Genomic DNA, 22,310 nt, shown 5'->3' on the forward strand with positions numbered 1-22,310 from the left:
GTCCCTGGCTTCTGATCGTGGATAGCTAGAAACACTACCCGGCCTCGCGGCGCCCCCGTTTACTATGGCTATGCGGGAACACATTGCAGGAAACTGCTCGAGCGACTTCGCTCTAGCCGGGAACTTCCCTTTCGGAAGTCCGCAGTCTCAAGCTTACGCTTCGCTTGATAAGATACAAGATCTTTTGCAAAACTCTCTTGTTTCTGCAGTGCTGTACGCCGATGCGTACTTCAGGGTATATAACCCTTGTCTACCGGTCCTTGACCGGTCCACATTCATGTCAAAAATGGAGAGTTTCCACCATACCCAGACAACAGAGGATTCCAGCTGGCTCGCCCAATACTTCGTAGTACTCGGCCTTGGCGCCTATGCCACCACCCGCAGTGACTCAGCTTCATCGGAATACTTTTACGCCAGCGGAGCTTGCTTAGCGCAGACGGCATACATGTATCGTCCAACGACCGCAAACATCAGTACACTATGTCTCATGGTGCTTGCAAAGTCGGTGGCTTATGCAACTTGCTGGGCTCTAGACACCAGCTGGAACGTCATGGGCCTCGTCGTTCGCTTGTCCATGATGATGGTACTACATAAGGAATGGATGGCTGGATTCGATGAGCCAGCAATTGCTCACGAGAGACAAGCTCGGCGAAAATTATGGATGGTAGTGGTATATATGGACATACAACTGTCATTGATCACAGGTCAGCAGTCAGTACTTCCACAGGACGACTTTCCAAACGAGACAGAACATTGCGCACCAGCGAACTTGGAAGACTGCTTCGAATCCATTCTGCCGCGTTCGCTTTCAATCATACGTCACGTTCTTTCCCGGATCAACTCGGCGCACGACCAGATCACCTACGACGAAGCGGCGCAATATGAACTTGAGATACGCCAGCTGATGCGCCAAACGTCAGAATTGCCTGGTAACGAAAATCTACGATTAGCGCTCGATCTTTTCCTTCGTCGTGCGCTATCAGTTCTTCACGGACAGTATGCGATAGCCTATGATGCTCAGTGTCTATACCCGGTCTCATATTTGTCCTTTCTTGAGTGCAACCTTGCGACGATGGGGCACCATCAACTTTTCTTGTCGCTCCCGGGGCAAGGTACAGATCTGGCATTAGTTGCACAACCATACATGTTGGACTTCTTCGCAGCTGCACTGTCAACTTGTGTACAGCTCCTCGCCCCGGTTCCGCCCCCTGACTGCGCAAGGGTACTCAGCACTTTGCGGAGTTGTGTTGAGCTCATCGGAAAGGAAGAGAGCAGGTCGCTGTGCTTTCGCACTGGATATCACCTTCTCAGTGCCGTGTTCGACCTGACAGACAGGACATATTCGACCAGCCAATGAGCAGCCACCTCAGTAGCATAAGATCAAGCGTTAGAAAAAGCCCGTGGACAAGACATATCAATCTACGAGTTTTATGCTCATAGAATTTCACCTCGTGTTCAAGTTGTCGAAATGATGTCGTGATATAAATTACTTGATTCATACACTATCTACGTAACTACGAGTTCGAAAGTAGTTTCCTACAACCGTCTTCTGTAGTGGCCAGTGCTGTTTCCACCAGTGATCTCGGTGTCCAACACAGCAACACTAAGTTCGGGCAGGTTGAAGCGGAACACACCATCGCTTCCGGCGGTGAGCATCATGTTGTTGGTCTTAACAATGTTGATGCCAGTGAAGGGATCGTTGTACATGTATGGGTCGCCAACGGAGTTGGTAAGGTAAGTGAGGTTCGCCATAGTACCCGGAGCAACGCCCTGGAATTGGACGCTTACAGGCACGTCAGCGTGGTCGGTGGTGTTGTAGACAGCACCCTTCCAGACCATGGCGCCGTTGCGGTTCTCGTCGTAACCGGCACCCCAGTAGAGGGGTCCGTACGAGGTGTTGGAGTGTGTGGGAAGAGTGTGGGAGATTGGGTGGTGGGCGAAAAGACTCCAGCAGTACCAGGTAACGGCCTTGGTGGTGCGCTTCGGGTCGGCATCGAACTGGATGAGAGTGATGGGCCACTGGAAGCGGTTGTTGTTCTTCAAGACGGGGGCGTAGAAGGTACCGGGAATGCGGTCGGAGTTGCGCTCGTATCCGATCAGAGAGACGGCTTCACCGACGGCACCCTGCCACCATGGGTAGGGGTACAAGTCACCCTCCCAGCGGATACCGCCGTTGACGTGGGTAGCGGCAACCTCACCGACAATGTGGCCGGCGTCGTTGTCGAATCGGTTAAACTCGTAAACAAGCTCATCAGGCTCGCGGTACGGGTGGTAGTCACCAAGCGCGTCGAGAGGCAGAATCTGGCCGTTGTCCTCGTTGGGTCCGTGGATCGGAGGGTCTCCGGCAGGGTCGCTAGATGCGGCTGAAGCAATGACCTGGATGTGAGGGTAGGCATTGCTGATGGCGTTGTAGAACATGGGGAAACGGTATGCGCGGTAAGACTCCCAGCCACCAGGGAAGCCAGCGAGCCAGTCCTCATTACCGACCTCGACGTAGTTGAGCTCGAAGGGCTCAGGGTGTCCAAGCTCAGCACGGCGCGCACCCCAAGTAGAGTTGGTAGGACCGCAAACGAACTCAATCTCGTCCAAAGCGTCCTTTACGAAAGGTGCGAGGTCTCCTTGGGGTGTGACACCACCATCCAAGTCAAGACCAGCCCAAACACCCAAAACGATCTCGAGACCCATGTCCTCAGACCACTCAAGGTACTCCATGAGACCAAGACCGTGAGTCTGCTGGTATCCCCATACACCCTGGAAACCAGGGCGGTATCTCAGAGGACCAAGCGAATCCTTCCAGTCCCAGTAAGAATCGTTCCTGAGACCCTCAAGCATGTTACCGCCTGGGAATCGGAGGAGCTTAGGGTTCATGTCGGCGAGAGCCTCAGCAATGTCGACACGAAGACCATTCTTGCGGCCCTTGTAGGTTGGTGGGAAGAGGGAGATGAGGTTGAAGTCGAGTGCGCTGGCTGCGGCACCGTCAAAAGTGACGGAGAAAGTGTTGTTGGAGTTGGGTGCAGCCATCTCGGGAACGAGCTCGAAAGTGTGCTCAGTCCAGTCGTCTGCAACGGACTTGGATGGCACTTCAACGGATGCAAATACATCGCTGGTCAAGTTCGATTCCAGCGATGCAGTGAACACACCGCTGTACGCGCCCTTAACCCAGAAAGAGCCGGTGTAGGTCTGCGGGCGGACGTCCATACCCCAGTAACCCTCATTCTTGAAGCCAATCTTTCCGGTGGCATAGCTTCCATTTCCAGCTGAGACGCGCATGGATGCCGGCAACTGCTCAGACAGCGGCTCGTCTAGCATTTGAATGCTAAGTTGAGCGCCATTGACGCTGAAGTAATGGTCCGTGGAAACGCTGTAGTTCTGGCTGTACTGGAAAGCACGGTTCTGGATCAACTCAGCGTAGATGCCACCATCACCGGAGTTGTTGATATCCTGAGAAAATGTCAGTACATCGCATTCTGGCATGGATGATGATGACGATAGCTTACCTCGTGAAGGAAGCCATAGCCGTAAGAGTGACCAAACGCGCCGGTTTGATTGCCTCCAGAGTTCTGGACAATAATGTCGGCAGCAAGCGCAGACGTGGCGCAGGCCGCAGCTGCAATCCCTTTGAGAAACACCATCTTTGCGATCAAAAGACGATGAATTGCTGATCTCCCAAAAAAAACGTCCACTCTGGCTGACCTTATACCTTCACCCATATCCCGGTTCACTAACCGTTCCCCAACATCGCGGGTCTCCAGCCATGCCAGGCCTTGGCCACGGGAAGAATCAAGAGCAGTGTGCATACATGGGCCGGTACAATCGTCATGATATTTCCCGGATCGATTGCGTGTAGGCGAAAGAGCTTGTGTAGCGCCACCCGTCATTGGAGGATTCAGGCGTAGACGAGCGGAAGAATTGGATGAAGTCGAGGGTTAGTTCCTGACGATCCATGCATCCATGCCGGCGGATGCAGCGACCCCTCTCGAGTGACGTTATGCGATGTCCGACATCTTGGCTGATGGAAATGGCGGCGCATGTCCAATACTTCTATCCACGGTGCGCGCATGGCATTGCAGATGCTCGGTCGCGGCGTCCGCAAGAGCAATTGCATCGTCTTCAACTGCTGTCCAGCTGCTTGTGGAGCTGAATTGGTGCCATAAGGCGTCTCCACTTGCCGAGGCTAGGGAAAGAACCTGGGGCAGGCTGGGGTCTCCGCTCAATCGCAGCTCGGTGCTTTCGCCGTCAAATGTCGTGTCGGCCTCATGCGCGGCTAAATTGCTACTTTGGCGCTAGCGTGTCCCAGCCTCCGAGCGGTACGAGATGAGACGGTTTGGCGCCCAGGGATCCTGTTCTTGTCTGAACACTAAAGATGCCCACGACAGTAAAGCGCGGGAACTTCCAATGTGAAGTGATGGAGTAGTCCGAGGTGGGTATGTCAGCGCTTCGATCTTTCGGGTGAGCGTTCTCCGCTGTGAAAGATTCTGCTCTGTGGGGTAGTGCACCGACACTTGCTCGCGCAACAGCACTATCTGCTCGATCAGTCTGATTAGTAACAAAAGAAAAAGACGCAGGAAATGAAGAGTTGTGGTAAGCATGCTGAAGTTTCTAAACACACAGTAAATACCTGATCCCAATATCGCGCTCTCTAGAAAGTCGAAATCGTGATGTCGCAAGCCAGTGCTGCATCGTCCCATTACCCGTTCAAAATAACATCCGTTTAGCCTTATTGCGCACCGATGCCCTTCGCCCTCTGTACATTGTCATCGAAAAGGGTCAGCCTCTTGCGCGCTATCCCTCTTGACATTGACCTGATTCTCCTTCTCAACCCAAGCCGCCGTGCCGCTGACGCTCACCACCACACAGCTCATGATTTCGCTTTCCCGAATCTCCAATCCAACAATGGCATTCGCACCCTTGCTTATCGCCTCTTTCACAAGCCTGTCGATGGCTTGATCGCGCGCTTGGTATACGATGCTCGTCACACTCTTTGCCTCTCCCCAGCTGCTGTTGAAACTGCTTACGATGTTCTTGATGAAAGACTTCGGGTCTTTGCGCGTCGCGCTTGTAGTTCCGTGGACGGCACCGAGGACGCGAATGACGCGATGGCCGGGCAGATCGAACGTTGTTGATGTTAAGATGGCGGGTGTGCGGCTTTGAGGTGCTTCGGTGTCGATCGCAAGAGGCGTTGACGATGGCTGCTGAGGCATGGTGCCTTTTGAGTGGGGATGCCAACTGGGCATGCGGTTGGGAGGGACCATCATGGTGGAGCGACGGTTGGTCAACATGTTGTTGATCGATGTGGTAAGGTAATAGAAGAAGTCGAAGTTGCTTTCTTGGTATATGATACGACTCAAGATGTATGTGTCAACTAGGAGCTGGTGTATTTGTGTTTGTATAGTACGTGATGTTCGAAGTGCGCAGCGGAGAACAGGGCGCGACCATCGATCAATATATCCGAAGAGCACCTCAAATGACGTCCATCGGGTTGCGAAACACCTGAGGATCATGCCTCCCCATGGGCTGTCATCCAGGCATAGTTCCTAGACGTCTAAGCCACCATGACAGCTGCTAAACAACTGCTAAGACGGGCTGGAATGCCGTCCAGCAAAATTTCTGCAGGTGGCGGAGATTAAACCGTCTTTCGCGACCGAATTCTGGCTATAGAAACGCGGAGTGGGATTCCGCACTTAAGTTCGCGATGAGGTTCGGGCAGGTCGAGTCGAGGTATGAAACATGCAAGGTTGCGGGGCTACACCTCTGGTTTCAGATGCACCGCTGATACATGGATGATGCGTGAACACCGATCTTGACAATGCCAGAACTTCTTCGTATCTCGGTGCGCAATGCCGTTATATGCGCATTTGTGTGATCCTTATCGCCACATGCGGTGCATGGATAAGGCTTCCGCGAGGCTTTTTCTTTGAAGCCTTCTTGGTCATTACCGAGGCTTACCAGAGGGTGTGGTTGCTCATCGAGCAATGGAATCTACTGATATGCTGAACCTTGGCCAAGTCTTTCGTTGTCTCGTTGGTGTTGGGTAGAGTGCAGTTGGTAGTGTTGTTTGGTGTATGTGATGCAATCGCCTAATACCACGTGCAGGTGGGTCACGATGACGTCCCGATGCGGCTGACACAGCAGGCACCATCGGCCGTTTCGCGTCTTCATTTCTCGAGGCTACATCTACAGAAAGCTTTCTACCTCTGCAGATCAATACTTAAGCTTTGTACACCTGCTTTCCCTCATACCATGTTTCCAAGACCTTGGCTTTGAGCAACTCTTCCCCCTTCCACTCCATGTCTACCACGCAGAAGTCTGCCATCTTGCCGACCTCCAAACTACCTACACGGTCGTCTGCAAATGAGGAATATGCCGCGCCCTGGGTAACAGCAGTCACTGCTTGTGTCAACTCAAGGCGGAAGTTCTCATTGACGGGCGCGTCTCCAGCATCCGGCTGTCTCGCCGACTTTCGCGTGGTAGCGACGTACAAATTCGGCAGCGGTGCGTAGGGTGCGGTAGGTGTGTCAGAGCCGATAGCCAGTGTCGCGCCGTGATCTGAGAAGTCAGAGTACGCAAAGGCTCGCTTCACGCGTTCTGGACCAAGAAGTTTCGGCCACGCACGGAGGATAGCAGGGTCTGAGTGAACTGGTTGGATACTTGCTGTTATGCCGAGCTGACCAAGTCGCTTCGCGTCTTCCGGTGCGGTAAGTTCGAGATGCTCGATACGGTGCCTCTGGTCTTGTTTTCCATATCTTTCCAGCACATTGACAGCATTGTGAACAGCCTGATCACCTATTGCGTGCAATGCGCATTGAAGTCCGCCTTCGATTGCCTTCTTGACGACAGGATCGAGCATCTCCGGTGTCCAGATCGGACCCTCAAAATGGCCGTTTGAGGTATAGGGTTCTGCCAGCGCTGCAGTACAAGCATCGATCACTCCGTCACAGATGACCTTGATGCCAACGACCCTTAAATCAGGGCTAGTGTTCTTGTTGAACTCCTGGCTCAGCTGGATAGCTCGCTCAACTTGTCGCAGGCGATGTTCTTCGCCATCGCCAGGCATAATGCACCAGTGCGCAGCCACCCGCATTGGTAGTCCTTCGGTAGATCGCAGGGAAAGTATAGCTTCCCATGCACTCTCATCCATCGCCATGTCGATGCATCCTGTGCAGCCAACAGCATGATACGCCTTGATTGCAGTCCTCAAGGCCGCCATCTTCTCATCGAGTGGTGTAACCTTTGCAAGCCACGGCCAAACGATAAGTAATACGCAAGCTTCGCTAAGAAGCCCCGACGCGTTGCCATCCGAATCTCTTTCAATCGTTCCACCAGCTGGAGTCTCCATTTCTTGAACCCCCATCTCTTTCAACGCCGCGCTATTGCACCAGCAAGAATGGATATCTTTGGAGTCTATGTAGATCGGTCTGGGATCTAGGTCGTCTAACATGCTCGCTTTGGCCTCCCCATTGGTCATTGAGTGCATCCAGCCTTTGCACATTATGCGCGGTTTATCAGGATTCGCTTTTGCGTACTTTAAGATGCGGGCACGAATCTCCTCTAGATCCTTCGCGTGGTCCAGGTCCACTTTGTGCAATGATTGTCCAAGCATGAGGAAATGCATGTGAGAATCGATAAATCCAGGAAGTGCATGTTTACCGCCAAGATCGCTCACTCTCGCACCAGCATTGCAGAGTTCTTGGACTTCGGAGTCCTCGGGGCCTCCGATGAAGCTGATCTTGCCATCTTGAACGGCTAACGTAGTATGGAATGGTGCTTCGGATTGCGCTGTCGCGCTGTTGAAGAACCGACCGTTGGTGAAGAGAGTGGTGTTTTGAGATCGAGACATGACTGGATGTTTGAGGCGGGAGGATTTGTGTTGCGGAATGAGGGGTACAGTATCAGATGGGCATGCATCTCGAGTCTTAGATCCGATGCATCGCCGTAGCTGCCCCCACTTCTGAACGCCTTATCACCTCGCGCCCTACGCGCCTTGCCTTGATATTGACTCTCCCTCCCGATATCGCTTTGAGATTCGAGAAGAACTCGGATCGTTAAGCGCAGCCATGGCGACTACCACAGTGCAAGTGCCGGACCAGACGACATACGAGGAAGCCCGAAATGGCGCCGCCGCTTATTTGCAGTCGCGACTCTTGGCGCAAGATCGTGTTGCCGACGAGAACTTCGAGATTCCCATTATCGATCTGACCCCTTCATTCTCTGCTTCTCTTGAGGATCGGCAAGTGGTAGCTGCACAGATTCGTCGAGCCTGCACCACCTCCGGGTTCTTCTACATCAGCAATCATCGCATACCAGGATCAGCCTGTGATGGCATCTTGCATCAGGCTGATCGCTTCATGCACGAACTGCCGCTGAGCAAAAAAGAGACTTTGCATCTGAAGAACAACAAATTCGGCTTGGGTTGGGAGCCGAGCGAGTATACATCCATCGCTGGTGACAAGGAGGAAAAGGAAGTCTTCAATTTCGCATACGAAGAGCGCCTGGACTTGTCTGGTGGCGATGGCAAATACAAGAATCTTGACGGGTCAACAGAGAAGAGCAACATGTGGCCTGATGAACAAGACCTGCCGGGCTTTTATGAAAACGTCCGTACATACTATGGTGCTGTGAGTCAAATCTACCAGAGGTGCTTCTTACGTAGTAGGTAGACATGCTCACCGTTACTAGGTCCTTGATCTCGCCCGTCACTTGTTTCGCCTCTTTGCGCTCTCACTCGATCTCCCCGAAGATTACTTCGACTCCATGACGACGCACCCTGGGGGTATTGCACGACTTCTGTACTACCCGCCCCCCAAAACCCCTCTCACTAACAACCTTACGCCGACTCAAGAAGCGCAGATCGGCCTAGGTGCGCACTCAGATTACGAGTGCTTCACATTGCTGCTCGCATCGACCGTGCCCGGCCTCGAGATCTTGGAACCTTCTGGCGAGTGGTATATTGCTCCGCACATCCCCGGTACCCTCATTGTGAATGTTGCCGACTTCCTCATGCGCTGGACGAATGGATTGTATAAGAGCACGGTGCATCGCGTCGTAAACCGAACGGCGGAGGCGAGGTACAGTGTACCATTCTTCTTTTCGGTGAACTATGACACGGTGATTGAGACGTTGCCGACATGCCTGAAAGAGGGCGAGGAGAGTCCCTACAAGCCAATCCGAGCGGGAGAATACATTCTGGAGAGGTTAAACGCGACGACAGCATATGGCGCAGGCTTCCAGCAGAAAGGCTAGTGGTAGTTGTATCGCGAACACGACATTCAGCCACGCGATTGTGAGCAGGAGTGTGGTATTGTAGGGAGGCAAAGGACGCGACGCGTCGCGGCATGCCAGCTAAATGACATAATCCACGCTACTGTCGCAAGTTCCAGGGGCTCCTGAGGTCGCTCTCTCAACACCTCCACGTGAACGTCTACATCAATACATTAATATTTCCAACAATGTAGCGACCTTGCCCACCTGATGATGCATAAAATGCCAAAATGCCCATCTTACATTAGCAGTATAGTTCAGTTCGAGGCAGAGCTCAAGTTGGGAATCTAGGTTCGTTCAAGTTCGTCCGGGAATCGTCCAAACTCGTCGCCCGATGCGAGCTGGCAATACTAAGCAGAGTGTTGCAACGTTCGTCTGAACGCGTCTTCGAAATCTTTCTGCAAGAAGCATCTTACTGTGCATTTGCAGTCTTGTAGGATAATGCGCGGAGATGCTTATTCAGGGTCTAGTTCGCGAGGCAGCCAACCCCCGAGGTCAATCTCGTGCGGAACCTTGCTCGATCTACCATATTAACACCTAGATGAACACGGATTACTACTATCAGGTTGGTAGTTCCGGTTTTTGTGTCTCTCGCGTTTTCGACGAATGAGATGCGTCACTTTCGTGCTGATGCGACCGAGCCATCTTGGTGCTCAGTGGCCGACGCGCACAACGGTAACGAGACAGATACAAAAACCACCAAAACAAGTTCCAGAGAGTGTCAAAACAGTTACCGACGTAAAGACGACTATAGCAATTCCCTATGCCAGCTGCGAAGCGTAGAAAGACCGGCGGTGCGGAGATGAAGGCGAAGAACAAGACCACCGAGCGAAAGCCGCTCCCAGTGACCGTTCTTTCCGGATTTCTGGTAAGTAACAGCTGAGGAATGTGAAGGTTGAGACTGACAACAGTAGGGCAGTGGGAAGACAACCTTGCTTCGGCACATTCTACAGTCGCCAGATCATGGTTTGCGCATCGCCGTCATTGTCAACGATATGGCATCAGTCAACGTCGACGCGAACCTCGTTAGTCGTGGCAACAATAAGAACAGTAATGGAGAGATACGTCTAAAAGAGAAGGTCGTGCAAATGGAGAATGGTGAGACAATGACTGTACGAACTTCATGCAAGACATACGCTAACCTCTCATCCAGGCTGCATTTGCTGCACATTGCGAAGCGACTTACTTGTTGAACTAGCACGCCTGGCTTGGTCCGAGAACGCATTTGACCATGTAATCATCGAGAGCTCCGGTATCAGTGAGCCGCAACAAGTGGCGGAGACCTTCACGACCGAGCTTACCGAGGCAATGATCGACGCCGAGGGACTGGAACCTGAGGAGAAGGAAGTCTTTACTAAAGTGTAAGTCAAACCCAAGGCAGTGGTACAATCCAGTAGCTTACGAGTGTTCACAGCGCGAAGATCGGTGGGCTGAAGAGCATTGCGACCGTCGATACGATGGTCACTGTGGTGGATGCGTTCCGGTTCTTTTCCGAGTTCGACACGGCCGAGTTCCTGCAAGACCGCTTCGGGCGCGACGAAGTTCCGGATGAGGACCAGCGAACCATATCCGATCTCTTCGCGGACCAAATCGAGTTTGCCAATGTTATCATCATCAACAAGATCGATAGAGCAGACAAGGCAACCCTGGGGCGCGTCCGAGCATACATCAAGTCACTAAACCCGAAGGCGAAGATCATTGAAGCCAGGTACTCCAAGGTGGACGTTCGCGAGATGCTCAATACGGGCGTGTTCAACTTCGGCGAGGCTGTCGCAAGCGTTGGATGGCTCCAGTCGTTGCATGAAATGACCGTCATGGACGTCTCGGGAAGAAAGCGTGTCGCACCCAAGCCGGAGACGCTTGAGTAAGTCACTCGATACCGGAAGCTTCGCTCATGCTGACCTGGATTTAGATATGGCATCGGCTCTTTCGTATATCGCGCTCGCAGACCATTCGACCCAATGAAGCTGTACCGGCTTATCCAGGGCAAGTTCATCTTGCTGCAAGACGAGGCAGAAGACGTCGCCGATGCCGAAGAGGATGAGGAAGAAGAAGATGAAGACGATGATGATGGCAACGACAACGCCATCGATGGTTCATCCGAATCTGGAAAGGCCAGCGCGTCCGAAGACGATTCCGACAAGGTCAGCGACGACGATGAAGAAATTCCCCAAATGGATGACAAGGAGATTCTGGCCAACAAGAAGGCTTGCCCTTACTTCGGCGGCCTACACCGAAGCAAGGGTCTCTTCTGGCTCGCCACGCGTCCTAATCAGATGGGCTCGTGGAGTACTGCAGGCGCAATGCTGACACTCGGCTCTGAGATGCCGTGGTTCTGCCGCGTGTCCGAAGAAGACTGGGGCGCCGACGAAGACACGCTGAAGGCTATCAGGAACGACTTCGAGGGTGGTAAGTATCCCATTCACGAAGTACTTATGAGACATCCACTGACTTCGCATGCCAATATCCAGAGTGGGGCGACCGTAGACAAGAAATGGTAAGGAATATCGCTGTACGAACTGCATGTGAGACAAATACTGACATTGTACACCAATCTTTAGGTATTCATCGGAGAGAAGCTTGACGTTGACGGGTTGACGAAGATGCTTGACGCTTGCCTTTTGACGAAAAAGGAGATGAAGAAGTGGGAGAAGGTCATGCATGACGATTCATTGGACGATGACGAGAAGGAAGAGACCCTGCAGGAAATGTGGGACGACGGCTACTGGGCCGAGTGGCCGCGGGCGCAGGATGAAGAGGAAAACGACCATGGTCACGATCACTCTCATGACCATGGCCATCATCATCACGGCCACAGGCATTGAGCGATGATATGGACGATGGTGGTGTCCAGTTGCGGAAAGAGCAAGAAGCGCTAGTCATGACGTCATCGCGCGACAGCCATCCGACCGATCGGAGGACAACATGAAGGGTCTCCTCTTAGCTTCTTTCCTACATGCAATTGCTACTCGAGCTTTTGTTCTATAATGAGACAATGTTATCTGCACCCTTTTAAATCCTGAGATCATTGGTCACGGTAATCAGGCCGTCAATCTGTGTGCCGATACCAGAGGCTGAACCGGTTGCTGGTCCCCGCAACGCCTAGCTCACGTTGCTGTTGCGCTGATGAGTCGGTCTACCCCAACGAATGTCCGCATTTCGGAAGAATTATATTGATCTCCTCGCTGTTCTTCAATCCCCCAATCGTTATGTCAACTGGGCAGTTTCCTACAGTGCTTTCCGGAAGCGGTCGCGGAGCCTCCCTCCGCTTCGAGAACGGCAGTCCTTCCTTTCAATCCTTCTTGGACAAGAAGCATATCTTATAAGGATGTTTTTTGTCGCCTGGTAATCTTCTTCAATACACCCTTCATCTATATTCAGCATGTCGCTGCGTTCATTGTTGATCGGATTGGCACTGGCCGGCTCAGGCTTTTCGCTGGTGTCGCAAGATGGGCAAACAGGCCGCCTACCAGCTATGGGATGGAGTACATGGAACGAGTACGAATGCGCCATCAACGAGACCGTCATCCTGGAAGTCGCTGAACTTCTCATCTCTCTTGGTTTGAAAGACCTCGGCTACAATTATGTGAACATAGATGATTGTTGGTCCGACAAATCTAACCAACGCGACAACGTCACAGGAAGGATCCGTCCTGACTATGCCAAGTTTCCGGGTGGCATCAAACATACGGCAGACGAGGTCCATAAGCTCGGGTTGAAAGTCGGCATCTACGGTGATGCTGGCGACACAACATGCGGTGGATACGCTGGCTCACTGGGACACGAGCAAATAGATGCAAAAACCTTCGCCGATTGGGGCATCGACTGTAAGCTGCATACTCTGTACACTCCTCATCATTGCTCACCCTTATTAGACTTGAAGTACGACAACTGCGCCGTTGCTGATGAATGGGACGACGAGTACCGATGGTGGCCAGAGAATTGGCTAGGAGGTCCTCCCGCTGAAGATCAGAGCGCTGGCGGAGATGGTGAAGCTCGGCCGATCCCAGCGCCCGCGGGCTACGATTGGACGACCTCGAAGAGCTTCACGCGTTACAAGACCATGAGTGATGCCCTCCTCGCAACAAATCGTACTATTGAATACTCGCAATGTGCCTGGGGCCATGCCCACATCGAGCAGTGGGGTAACGCGACTGGCCATAGCTGGCGCATGTGGGGAGACATCTACCCAGAGTGGTACGACAAACATCAGTATTCTTGGGGCATCATGCCAATCCTCAACCATGCATCCTTCTTTAACAACGATACCGACTTCTGGGGTCATGGCGACTGGGACATGCTTGAAGTTGGCAATGGAAACCTCACCCTACAAGAGAGTCGATCTCACTTCGCCCTCTGGGCTGCTCTGAAGTCGCCTCTAATCATCGGCACCCCTCTTCACGGCATCGAGCCGGAAATCTTGGAGATTCTGAGCAACAAGGAGCTCATCGACTTCAATCAAGACCCAGTCTTTGGTGCTGCAGCCAAACCTTACAAATGGGGTATCAACGCCGACTGGACTTGGAACCAATCGCATCCCGCCGAGTATTGGAGTGGGCGGTCTTCCAAAGGTGTACATGTATTTGCATTGAACACACTGAATGCGACCCAGACCAAGGCCATCGACTTCGCGGAGGTGCCTGAGTTGGATGCGGAGGCTGAATACACCGTGTTCGACTCATGGACTGGAAAAGAGCAGGGGAACTTCAAAGGACGGTACGAAGCAGTTGTTGAGTCGCATGACACCGCGGTTATCCGACTCATTGAGACGAGCGATGCTGGCTATGGCGCGTCGCACTATCAGTTGTAAGGACAACGCGATGGTTTACGCGAATCCGACGCGTCGTGGTTTTGACGTGTTTTCGCTAGGTGTAGCTACAATTCGTGTCGCAATCTTCCGTCTTTCTTTCGCGAAATGGAAGTATACACCGCCTCAAGAGGTACTTACATGTTGAGTCTTAAGGACGTGTAGGCTAAGAAATGCGACACAATTCTAGGCGCTTGATGTAGCTTCAGATACGCGTTACGTCACTTGCGACCAACTCGCGCTTCCCAAGCAACTGAGAAGCGTGCTCCATACCTGGACATCGGCCGCACGTGCGGGGTAATGTACACCTCGTATTGCTACATGTCTTTGGTGCATCGAAACTACATCATGATGCATTTTTTATGTTCCGAGGCTAAATGCGACAGGGTGTTCTCCGGATCTTCTCCGGGCCAGGAAGTGTAGGGAAGCTACTCGACATGCGAGACCATGCAAGACATCAGGCAATGGGTACAAGATCTGCAAAGCAAAAAGTGTGAACTGGGCGTGGAATGCGGGGATCGCGCGCCATACCCAGAATGGGATTTGCAGTAGACAGGCATATTATCGTCCATCAATGAGAATCTACATCGACGCAGGGCTGAAGCGACGATCCCAGGTACATAGTCGTAGTGTTTTCCTGGTGTCCTCATGCCTCACAGTCCACCATCAGGAGCTCAGGACTTACAGAAGCAGCAATTAGTCCAGATGCTAACTCTAGCGACCTTGACAGTCGCCTCAGGGCTCGCTCCCTTGGTAGCAGCAAGCGATGCACGCCTTTGGTACACAGCGCCCGCCGCTTCTGATGTCTGGACAGACGCACTCCCAATAGGAAATGGGCGCCTCGGTGCCATGGTATTCGGAATACCCGTACAAGAGCGCATACAGCTCAACGAAGAGACCATCTGGTCTGGTGGCCCTCGAGATCGTGTGAACCAAAACGCGTCCCAGACACTTTCGGATGTAAGAGAGTTGCTCGCACAAGATCAAGCAGGCGAAGCGGAAAAGCTGGCGAACCTGGGTATGATGGGCACGCCCCAAAGCGTTAGGAACTACCAACCGCTGGGAGAAATGGAAGTCTACTTTGATGGTACTAGCGACTACGACAATACGACTTACGAGCGTTGGCTTGATCTGGTCACCGCAACTTCAGGCGTCAAGTTCAGTGTGAATGATACACTATACGAGCGCGAGATATTCGTGTCAACCCCAGACGACGTACTTGTACAACATTTACAAGCCACCGGACCTGAGAAACTCTCATTCCAGATACGCGTACACAGACCACAGGACGGCTTAAACGAGGCGTCAGATCAAGACTGGAACGCGAATGGAGTTGCGTACATGACTGGAGGGACTGGCGGTGTTGACCCCATTATCTTCACATCCGCTTTGGCAGTCAATACCGATGGCAACATGAAGACGCTTGGCGAATTCATCGTCGTCGACAATGCCACGGAAGCAACGGCTTACTTTGCGGCTTCCACTTCTTACAGAGCCAACGACACGCGCATAGCTGTGGACAGCACTATCCAACGAGCCCGTCAATACACATATGCAGAGCTTCGACAGCGCCACATCGAAGATTATGCACCACTGTATAATGCCAGCGTCCTGGAGTTCACCGGATCCGACGCAAACGCTAGTAGCCTTCCAACAGACGCGCGCATCAACGCAACACGCGAAGGAGCCGTCGACCCAGGGCTGACCGCTCTAGGATACAACTATGGTCGCTACATGTTGATCGCATCGTCGCGCATTGACAACTTACCGTCCAATCTCCAAGGTATCTGGAACAAAGAATTCATGCCGCAATGGGGCTCGAAGTATACCGTCAACATCAACCTCCAGATGAACTATTGGCCCGCGGAAGTCACCAGTCTGTCGAGCTTGCACACACCGTTGTTTGATCATCTGGACCTCATGCGCAAAGATGGCATGGATACCGCCCGTAGAATGTATAATGTGTCTGGATCCGGGTGGATGAGCCACCACAACACGGATCTGTGGGGCGATACTGCGCCTGTGGATCGCTATCTTCCGGCTACCTACTGGACATTGTCGTCTGGCTGGCTTGTTACCCATATACTCGAGCATTACTGGTACACAGGCGATAAGGAGTTCTTAGCCTCAAGGCTTGATATAGTGTCCGGCGCTGTTATGTTTTACCTCGATACTCTACAGACATACAGCATCAATGGGACGGAATATCTCGTCACCAATCCTTCTGTGTCCCCGGAGAATAGTTACATTGCCGCAGATGGAAAGACGTACTATTTCGACATTGCGCCAACTTGCGACATCGAGATCCTCAACGAGCTCTTCACGAACTACCTCCGGGCGGTCAACACTCTTAATAACGGTACCGTGGACTCGTCATTCTTGCAACGAGTTCGAGACACCCAAGCGAAACTTCCGCCATACCGTTACTCAACGCGCTACCCTGGCACTCTCCAGGAGTGGATGCAGGACTACGAGCAAGCAGAACCAGGCCATCGCCACGTGAGCCACTTATACGCACTTTATCCAGGCACGCAGATCTTCCCACCAGGTGCGCCAGGCTACGACGCCAAGCTCTTCAACGCCGCGAGTGCTACTCTCGAAGACCGCCTCTCTCACAATGGCGCCGGGACAGGATGGTCGCGCGCATGGACAATCAACTGGTACGCGCGGTTGCAGAACCAGACAGCGCTGGCTGAGAATGTTTATCAATTCTTCAACACCAGTGTGTACAATAACCTGATGGACGTCAATGAAGGCGTGTTCCAGATCGACGGCAATCTGGGCTTCGTGAGTGGTGTGGCGGAAGCGCTACTTCAGTCGCATATCGTGGATGAAGAGGGTGTACGGGAGGTCTGGCTCCTCCCCGTGTTGCCTGAGCAATGGAGTTCGGGAAGTGTGTCTGGACTGGTGGCTAGAGGTGGCTTTGTGTTCGATTTGGAGTGGACAGATGGCAGGATTAGCAAGATGAAGATGATGAGTCGGGTTGGTGGTAGTGTGGTGGTCAAGTATGATGCTGGGTCGGGTAACAACACGGTAGCTGGAGATGTTGCTACGGCTAGCTCTGGGGCGATTCAGGGAGTACCTGGTGGTAAGATGAGGTTGGATACAAAGGCGGACCAGATAATGGACTTTGAGTTCACGTGGTGAGCTTCGTGCTCGTACCTGGTAGGATCGCCTAGCTGGGAGCGATAGCAAAGACGAATCATCTTCTCTATCTAGATCGTATGCTTGAGAGATTGAACGATGTACACTTTCGATGGCGGAAAAAGACGCGACAAAATCCTTGCGGTTGACGAAAGTGCGGGCAGCAGTAGAGATGCGTCAAGAGCGTGATACAGGTGGTTCGTATAACCATCCTTCGACTGACAATTCTATGGTCACAAGTGATGGCGTATCCTGCTGGCTGTCGCGGCCAGCACGCGTTGAAGGATGAAGAAGGGTTGTAGGCTCCGGAGATCCTCGAGGGATGCGCTAGGCCAAAGACAGGTGTAAAATGGAAAGCGCGCGGGCCTAGCGCGAAATCGCGAGGAAAGCGCGTCTGGTCCTTGTCCCCCTAGCGACAGCGTGTGTTTGCCCCTCTACAACCACCATTACGACTGACGATACGCACGATACACATAATGGCGGACAGACAGACTCCCTTCTCAATCAGTCTCTTCGGCAGCCAAGCCGGCGATGGGCCCGGGGATGCAGCTGCGCCCTCGCGCGTGCACCAAGCGCTTGTCGACTTTATTATGGACTTTACCCTCGACAACATCTTCGTCTACAGGTATGGCAGGCAGTCGCACGTGCCATATGCAGCGGTCTAACTATTTGTAGAGATCAAATTCGCGAGAACGTTCTCTTGAAGCAATACTACTGCGACATTGACGTTGCGCATCTGATCAGCTACAGCCCAGAGCTTGCGCATGATCTCAGACAGAACCCGGCAGAGATTATACCCCTCGTACGTTGTACCCTCTGGAATTACGTGCGCATGCTGATGCCTCCCAGTTCGAGTCGGCATTGAAGACGTGCACACAACGCATCGTCTACCCCTCACAAAAGAACATCCAGCTCCCAGAACACCAGCTGCTCCTCCACTCGAACGCCTCAGAACTCTCCATTCGCGACCTGACTGCGACCAACGTCTCGCAACTCGTCCGTATACCCGGTATAATCATCGGCGCGTCTACACTTTCGTCCAAATCTACCGCACTCGCTATACGCTGCAGGAACTGCCAGCATGAAGAGATCCTCCCCGTATCGGGTGGCTTCTCCGGTGTCTCCCTCCCGAGGACATGTGGTAGAAAGAAGGGAGAGGGCGAGCAGGGAGAACAATGCCCGTTGGACCCTTACTATGTCATGCACGAGCGCTGCCAGTTCATTGACCAGCAGGTGCTCAAGCTGCAGGAAGCGCCTGATCAGGTTCCGGTCGGTGAACTACCACGACACATCATGATCTCCGCAGACCGCTATTTGGCGAATCGCGTTGTTCCGGGTACACGGTGTTCAGTGATGGGTGTCTTCTCTATCTACCAGCAGAAGGGTTCGAGGCGTGCAGGCAACGCCGCAGTAGCCATTCGCAACCCATACATACGCGCTGTCGGCATACACGCTGAGGTGGACCACGGCAGCAAAGGCAACGCTGTCTTTACCGAGGAAGAGGAACAAGAATTCTTGGAGATGAGCAGGAGGCCCGACATCTACGAAGTCTTCGCACGCTGCATCGCACCCTCTATCTACGGAAACCAGGACATCAAGAAGGCTATCGCTTGCTTACTGATGGGTGGCGCAAAGAAGATCCTGCCGGACGGGATGAAGCTGCGTGGAGACATCAACGTACTCCTCTTGGGTGACCCCGGTACCGCCAAATCGCAACTCTTGAAGTTCGTCGAGAAAGTGTCACCCATTGCCATCTATACCTCAGGAAAAGGATCTTCGGCAGCTGGTTTGACAGCGTCTGTGCAGCGCGACCACAACACACGAGAGTTCTACCTCGAAGGTGGTGCTATGGTCCTGGCCGATGGTGGCGTGGTATGCATTGACGAGTTCGACAAGATGCGCGACGAGGACCGAGTGGCCATCCACGAAGCCATGGAGCAACAAACCATCTCCATCGCCAAGGCAGGTATTACCACAATTCTCAACTCGCGAACATCTGTACTAGCGGCCGCCAACCCCATCTTCGGTCGTTACGACGATATGAAGACACCCGGCGAGAACATCGACTTCCAGACCACCATTCTGTCGCGTTTCGACATGATCTTCATTGTGCGCGATGAACACGATCGCGGCCGTGACGAGCGAATAGCAAAGCACGTCATGGGTATCGCAATGGGTGGTCGAGGTGTCGAGGAGACCGTACAAGCCGAGATTCCGATCGAGAAGATGAAGCGCTACATCACATACTGTCGGCAAAAGTGCGCGCCGCGTCTTTCGCCTGAGGCTGCGGAGAAGCTGTCCAGTCACTTCGTCAGCATCAGGCGGCAAGTGCACGCTTCGGAGATCAACGCAAACCAAAGATCCAGTATCCCGATTACTGTCCGTCAACTAGAAGCCATTATCCGTATCACCGAGTCGCTGGCCAAATTATCGCTGTCGCCTATCGCTGACGAGTCGCACGTCGATGAGGCCATTCGTCTCTTCCTTGCGTCTACGATGGACGCGGTGAATCAGGGCGAGGGCCAGAGCTCAAAGGAGCTCATGGACGAAGTCAACAAAGTCGAAGAGGAACTCCGAAGACGTATGCCCATTGGCTGGCAAGTCAACCTGTCGACGCTCAAGCGTGAGATGGTCGATGGAAAGGGTTACTCGGAACAAGCACTCGCTCGCGCACTTCACGTTATGAACGCCCGCGAGACGATCAGATGGAGACATGGTGGTAGTGTAGTGTTTAGAGCAAGCGCATAAGCGATGCGCTGGATTTGGATTGGCATAACGGCGTCTAGCGTTGATGGTGTTTGCATATGCGCCGCGGGTGCTTCGAGCGTGGTTTTGGGCGGGCAGGCACGCCGATGCTGCTTCGTGATGAGGTACACTGAAACGTTCACGACGGAGAGCTGCATCAAAGCGTCTTCTTAGCAATGTAATGTTGAATTTACTCCCCGTCAGAAAAGTTCTTTTTCGCTTTCTGCTGTGTCTGATGGTTTCAATATTGCAACACGCTCTTATGCCGGTGTGCAGCGGCCATCCTACAGCGAGAGGCCGCAGATGCCGCAATCGCCATCCGCACCTTTCCAACTCCTCCTTTCTCTCTCTTTCTCTTTCTCGGCCTGAACAGCCGGCGGAGAACAGCTCCGCGCCATTACGCAGCCCACCGTCGGTCACTGATCGAAACTCGTGCACATACTGCCTAGGCAGCCCAGCGCATCGCCCCACCCAGACACACAGAGACCTCTTCGCCTCATCATGTGACCCGTCCTCCGCAATGGCCAATGACAATGCTCTAGCTCATGAGACGATGTACGATCGATACTTTCATACCCCGGTCGGGTCGCTCAGGAACCAGGGTCCCGTAGGGCTGCAGCGGGCGCTAGCGGGATCTAAGCTTTCAAGGTGAATGCTACAAGGGTAGGCAGTCCTCCACGAACTACGATCAAGTCTAGCCCATGCCCTCCACAGGAGCGCGATGAGTATAGATATCTGGCGGGTACGCTACTGGAAAGGGGGATGTTTCCGTGGGACGATGTTTCTTCAGTACTGTGGGTGTGGCTAGTGCGGCTCTGAAAGCTCGGACTAAATTTTATGGTGCCTGAGAAGCGGGTCCACGGGCCTGTGTTAATGTTTGTCTCGTGACGAGAAGAGTTTGCTTTGAGAATGGCTAGTCGAACATTCGGGTTGGAGACTAGGGGAAGTGGGTGCCTTGGGTGGTGTCATTTGAAGGCAGTGATGGTATGGACTGGTCACTGCGACATGGTGAATATCATCTTGATGATTTCGAACCGATGAGATGATGCTCAATGTGCCAATCGATAAATGCCTACATTCTGCTAATTTCCCGTTCATGTACCTAGGGATAGGTGCGCACAGTGTCAGACGGGTACTTGCGGCAGTGACGGACAGGGCCTCTCATGGGCACCGCACGCCCATTCCACATCAGCCATGGTATGATATCGGACCGTCAGCAGTTTTGGAAACCAGCGGCGGAGAAATTTCTGCTTCTGCAATTGACGTAGGGGTAAGACTCATTCAGCTATGGCTGATTATATGGGGGCGCGCGTCGGCCCGCACCGTACCAATGTATGACACACTTCGGAGGCCCGCTATGATGATCTCTCTGGGAGTGGAGGACGTGGGCCTAAGGATCAGTCTGAACGTGTCTGCTAAGAATAGCCTCATCTCATAATTCATGCTGGCTCAAATCTCTCCTTCGTAACACCGTGATCGTGACGGCATTTTCGATAAAGTATGTGTGCATCTCGGACTGCACAGCCCTATTCGCATCCGCCATCGTCTCAGGATCTACTAAGTTGCAAAGACGGCGAGAGCGCCGTCCTCCAAGTATTAGTTGGGTCGGCATCACCGACTTAGAAGACGAAGTCGCTGATTGGAGCCCTGGGTATATGGCCAATGCACCCTGAATTTCCTGTGACTCGATCTTTCTCTCCAAAGCCACGGGCCTGCAGGGTTATCCGATGGTTCTCGCTAGGGCGTAGAGCGCTAAGTGGATCTGTGAAAGCTGTAGCCAGTAACTCGTCACCAGTTTCTCAGAGCATGACTTTGCCGATCGTGTTGCGTGCTCTCGGTGCGGCCCACCATGCCAGAATGCTTGCGGATTTATAAGGGGTTATCTTTTGCATTTGCTGCTGTGACGTACTCCCTGGATATGTCTCCAATGAGCTTTTTCGTCATTTAATTGTGTTGCTGCCTAAGATCATAGCCATGTGGTCATATGATGTGAGTAAGTTGTAATGATACCTTTTGGATAGCCCAGACTGAACTTGAACATGTCTGGAGACTACATCAAGCTGAATACATGCAAGGTCGCTGACCTAACGGCGATGTAGGCTCCAGGTGTTTAATTATTCCTAGGGTGACGAAGCCCAAAGCAATTACCTGTAATTCTAGATTGCAAAAGGGAGGCCTGGCAAATATGCTCAAATGCTTGGAGTGGGGGCTGGACCATGCCGTGGTTGACTGCACTGACTACCCTAGTTCAGTCATATTCGTGAGGCATTAATTCGGGAGGAAACCACGTGCGAACCGTTGATTTATGATAGTAGCGACTAACTCTGGGTGACTGGTAATAGGGAAGTAGCGAATG

General features: G+C 52.8%; 8 protein-coding genes across 8 annotated transcripts; 5 read left to right on the forward strand and 3 right to left on the reverse strand.

Annotated features, from left to right (window-relative positions):
- Positions 1–1,536: 1,536 nt before the first annotated feature.
- J4E86_010030 (uncharacterized protein) lies at positions 1,537–3,632 on the reverse strand (the record flags this gene model as incomplete). The annotated part of the gene is made up of 2 exons (XM_051450530.1): positions 1,537–3,441; positions 3,498–3,632. 2 exons carry the CDS (start codon positions 3,630–3,632, stop codon positions 1,537–1,539), a joined length of 2,040 nt encoding a protein of 679 aa, XP_051298451.1.
- Positions 3,633–4,754: 1,122 nt separating this feature from the next.
- Positions 4,755–5,279, reverse strand: J4E86_010031 (uncharacterized protein; the record flags this gene model as incomplete). The annotated part of the gene is made up of 1 exon (XM_051450531.1): positions 4,755–5,279. The coding sequence occupies one exon, from the start codon at positions 5,277–5,279 to the stop codon at positions 4,755–4,757; it is 525 nt and encodes a 174-aa protein (XP_051298452.1).
- A 929-nt stretch (positions 5,280–6,208) lies between these two features.
- Positions 6,209–7,837, reverse strand: J4E86_010032 (uncharacterized protein; the record flags this gene model as incomplete). The annotated part of the gene is made up of 1 exon (XM_051450532.1): positions 6,209–7,837. One exon carries the CDS (start codon positions 7,835–7,837, stop codon positions 6,209–6,211), a length of 1,629 nt encoding a protein of 542 aa, XP_051298453.1.
- Positions 7,838–8,054: 217 nt separating this feature from the next.
- On the forward strand, positions 8,055–9,240 carry J4E86_010033 (uncharacterized protein; the record flags this gene model as incomplete). Its single annotated transcript, XM_051450533.1, has 2 exons — positions 8,055–8,615; positions 8,677–9,240. The coding sequence occupies 2 exons, from the start codon at positions 8,055–8,057 to the stop codon at positions 9,238–9,240; spliced, it is 1,125 nt and encodes a 374-aa protein (XP_051298454.1).
- A 781-nt stretch (positions 9,241–10,021) lies between these two features.
- Positions 10,022–12,083, forward strand: J4E86_010034 (uncharacterized protein; the record flags this gene model as incomplete). Its single annotated transcript, XM_051450534.1, has 7 exons — positions 10,022–10,126; positions 10,173–10,356; positions 10,412–10,619; positions 10,673–11,122; positions 11,171–11,667; positions 11,730–11,755; positions 11,820–12,083. The coding sequence occupies 7 exons, from the start codon at positions 10,022–10,024 to the stop codon at positions 12,081–12,083; spliced, it is 1,734 nt and encodes a 577-aa protein (XP_051298455.1).
- A 557-nt stretch (positions 12,084–12,640) lies between these two features.
- J4E86_010035 (uncharacterized protein) lies at positions 12,641–14,068 on the forward strand (the record flags this gene model as incomplete). The annotated part of the gene is made up of 2 exons (XM_051450535.1): positions 12,641–13,085; positions 13,134–14,068. The coding sequence occupies 2 exons, from the start codon at positions 12,641–12,643 to the stop codon at positions 14,066–14,068; spliced, it is 1,380 nt and encodes a 459-aa protein (XP_051298456.1).
- An 846-nt stretch (positions 14,069–14,914) lies between these two features.
- Positions 14,915–17,212, forward strand: J4E86_010036 (uncharacterized protein; the record flags this gene model as incomplete). Its single annotated transcript, XM_051450536.1, has 1 exon — positions 14,915–17,212. The coding sequence occupies one exon, from the start codon at positions 14,915–14,917 to the stop codon at positions 17,210–17,212; it is 2,298 nt and encodes a 765-aa protein (XP_051298457.1).
- Positions 17,213–17,685: 473 nt separating this feature from the next.
- On the forward strand, positions 17,686–19,957 carry MCM5 (minichromosome maintenance protein 5; the record flags this gene model as incomplete). The annotated part of the gene is made up of 3 exons (XM_051450537.1): positions 17,686–17,834; positions 17,885–18,011; positions 18,059–19,957. The coding sequence occupies 3 exons, from the start codon at positions 17,686–17,688 to the stop codon at positions 19,955–19,957; spliced, it is 2,175 nt and encodes a 724-aa protein (XP_051298458.1).
- Positions 19,958–22,310: the final 2,353 nt, after the last annotated feature.

Source organism: Alternaria arbusti (assembly GCF_024043155.1).
Source record: "Alternaria arbusti strain BMP 1465 chromosome Unknown scaffold_19, whole genome shotgun sequence".
Taxonomy (NCBI): Eukaryota; Fungi; Ascomycota; class Dothideomycetes; order Pleosporales; family Pleosporaceae; genus Alternaria; species Alternaria arbusti.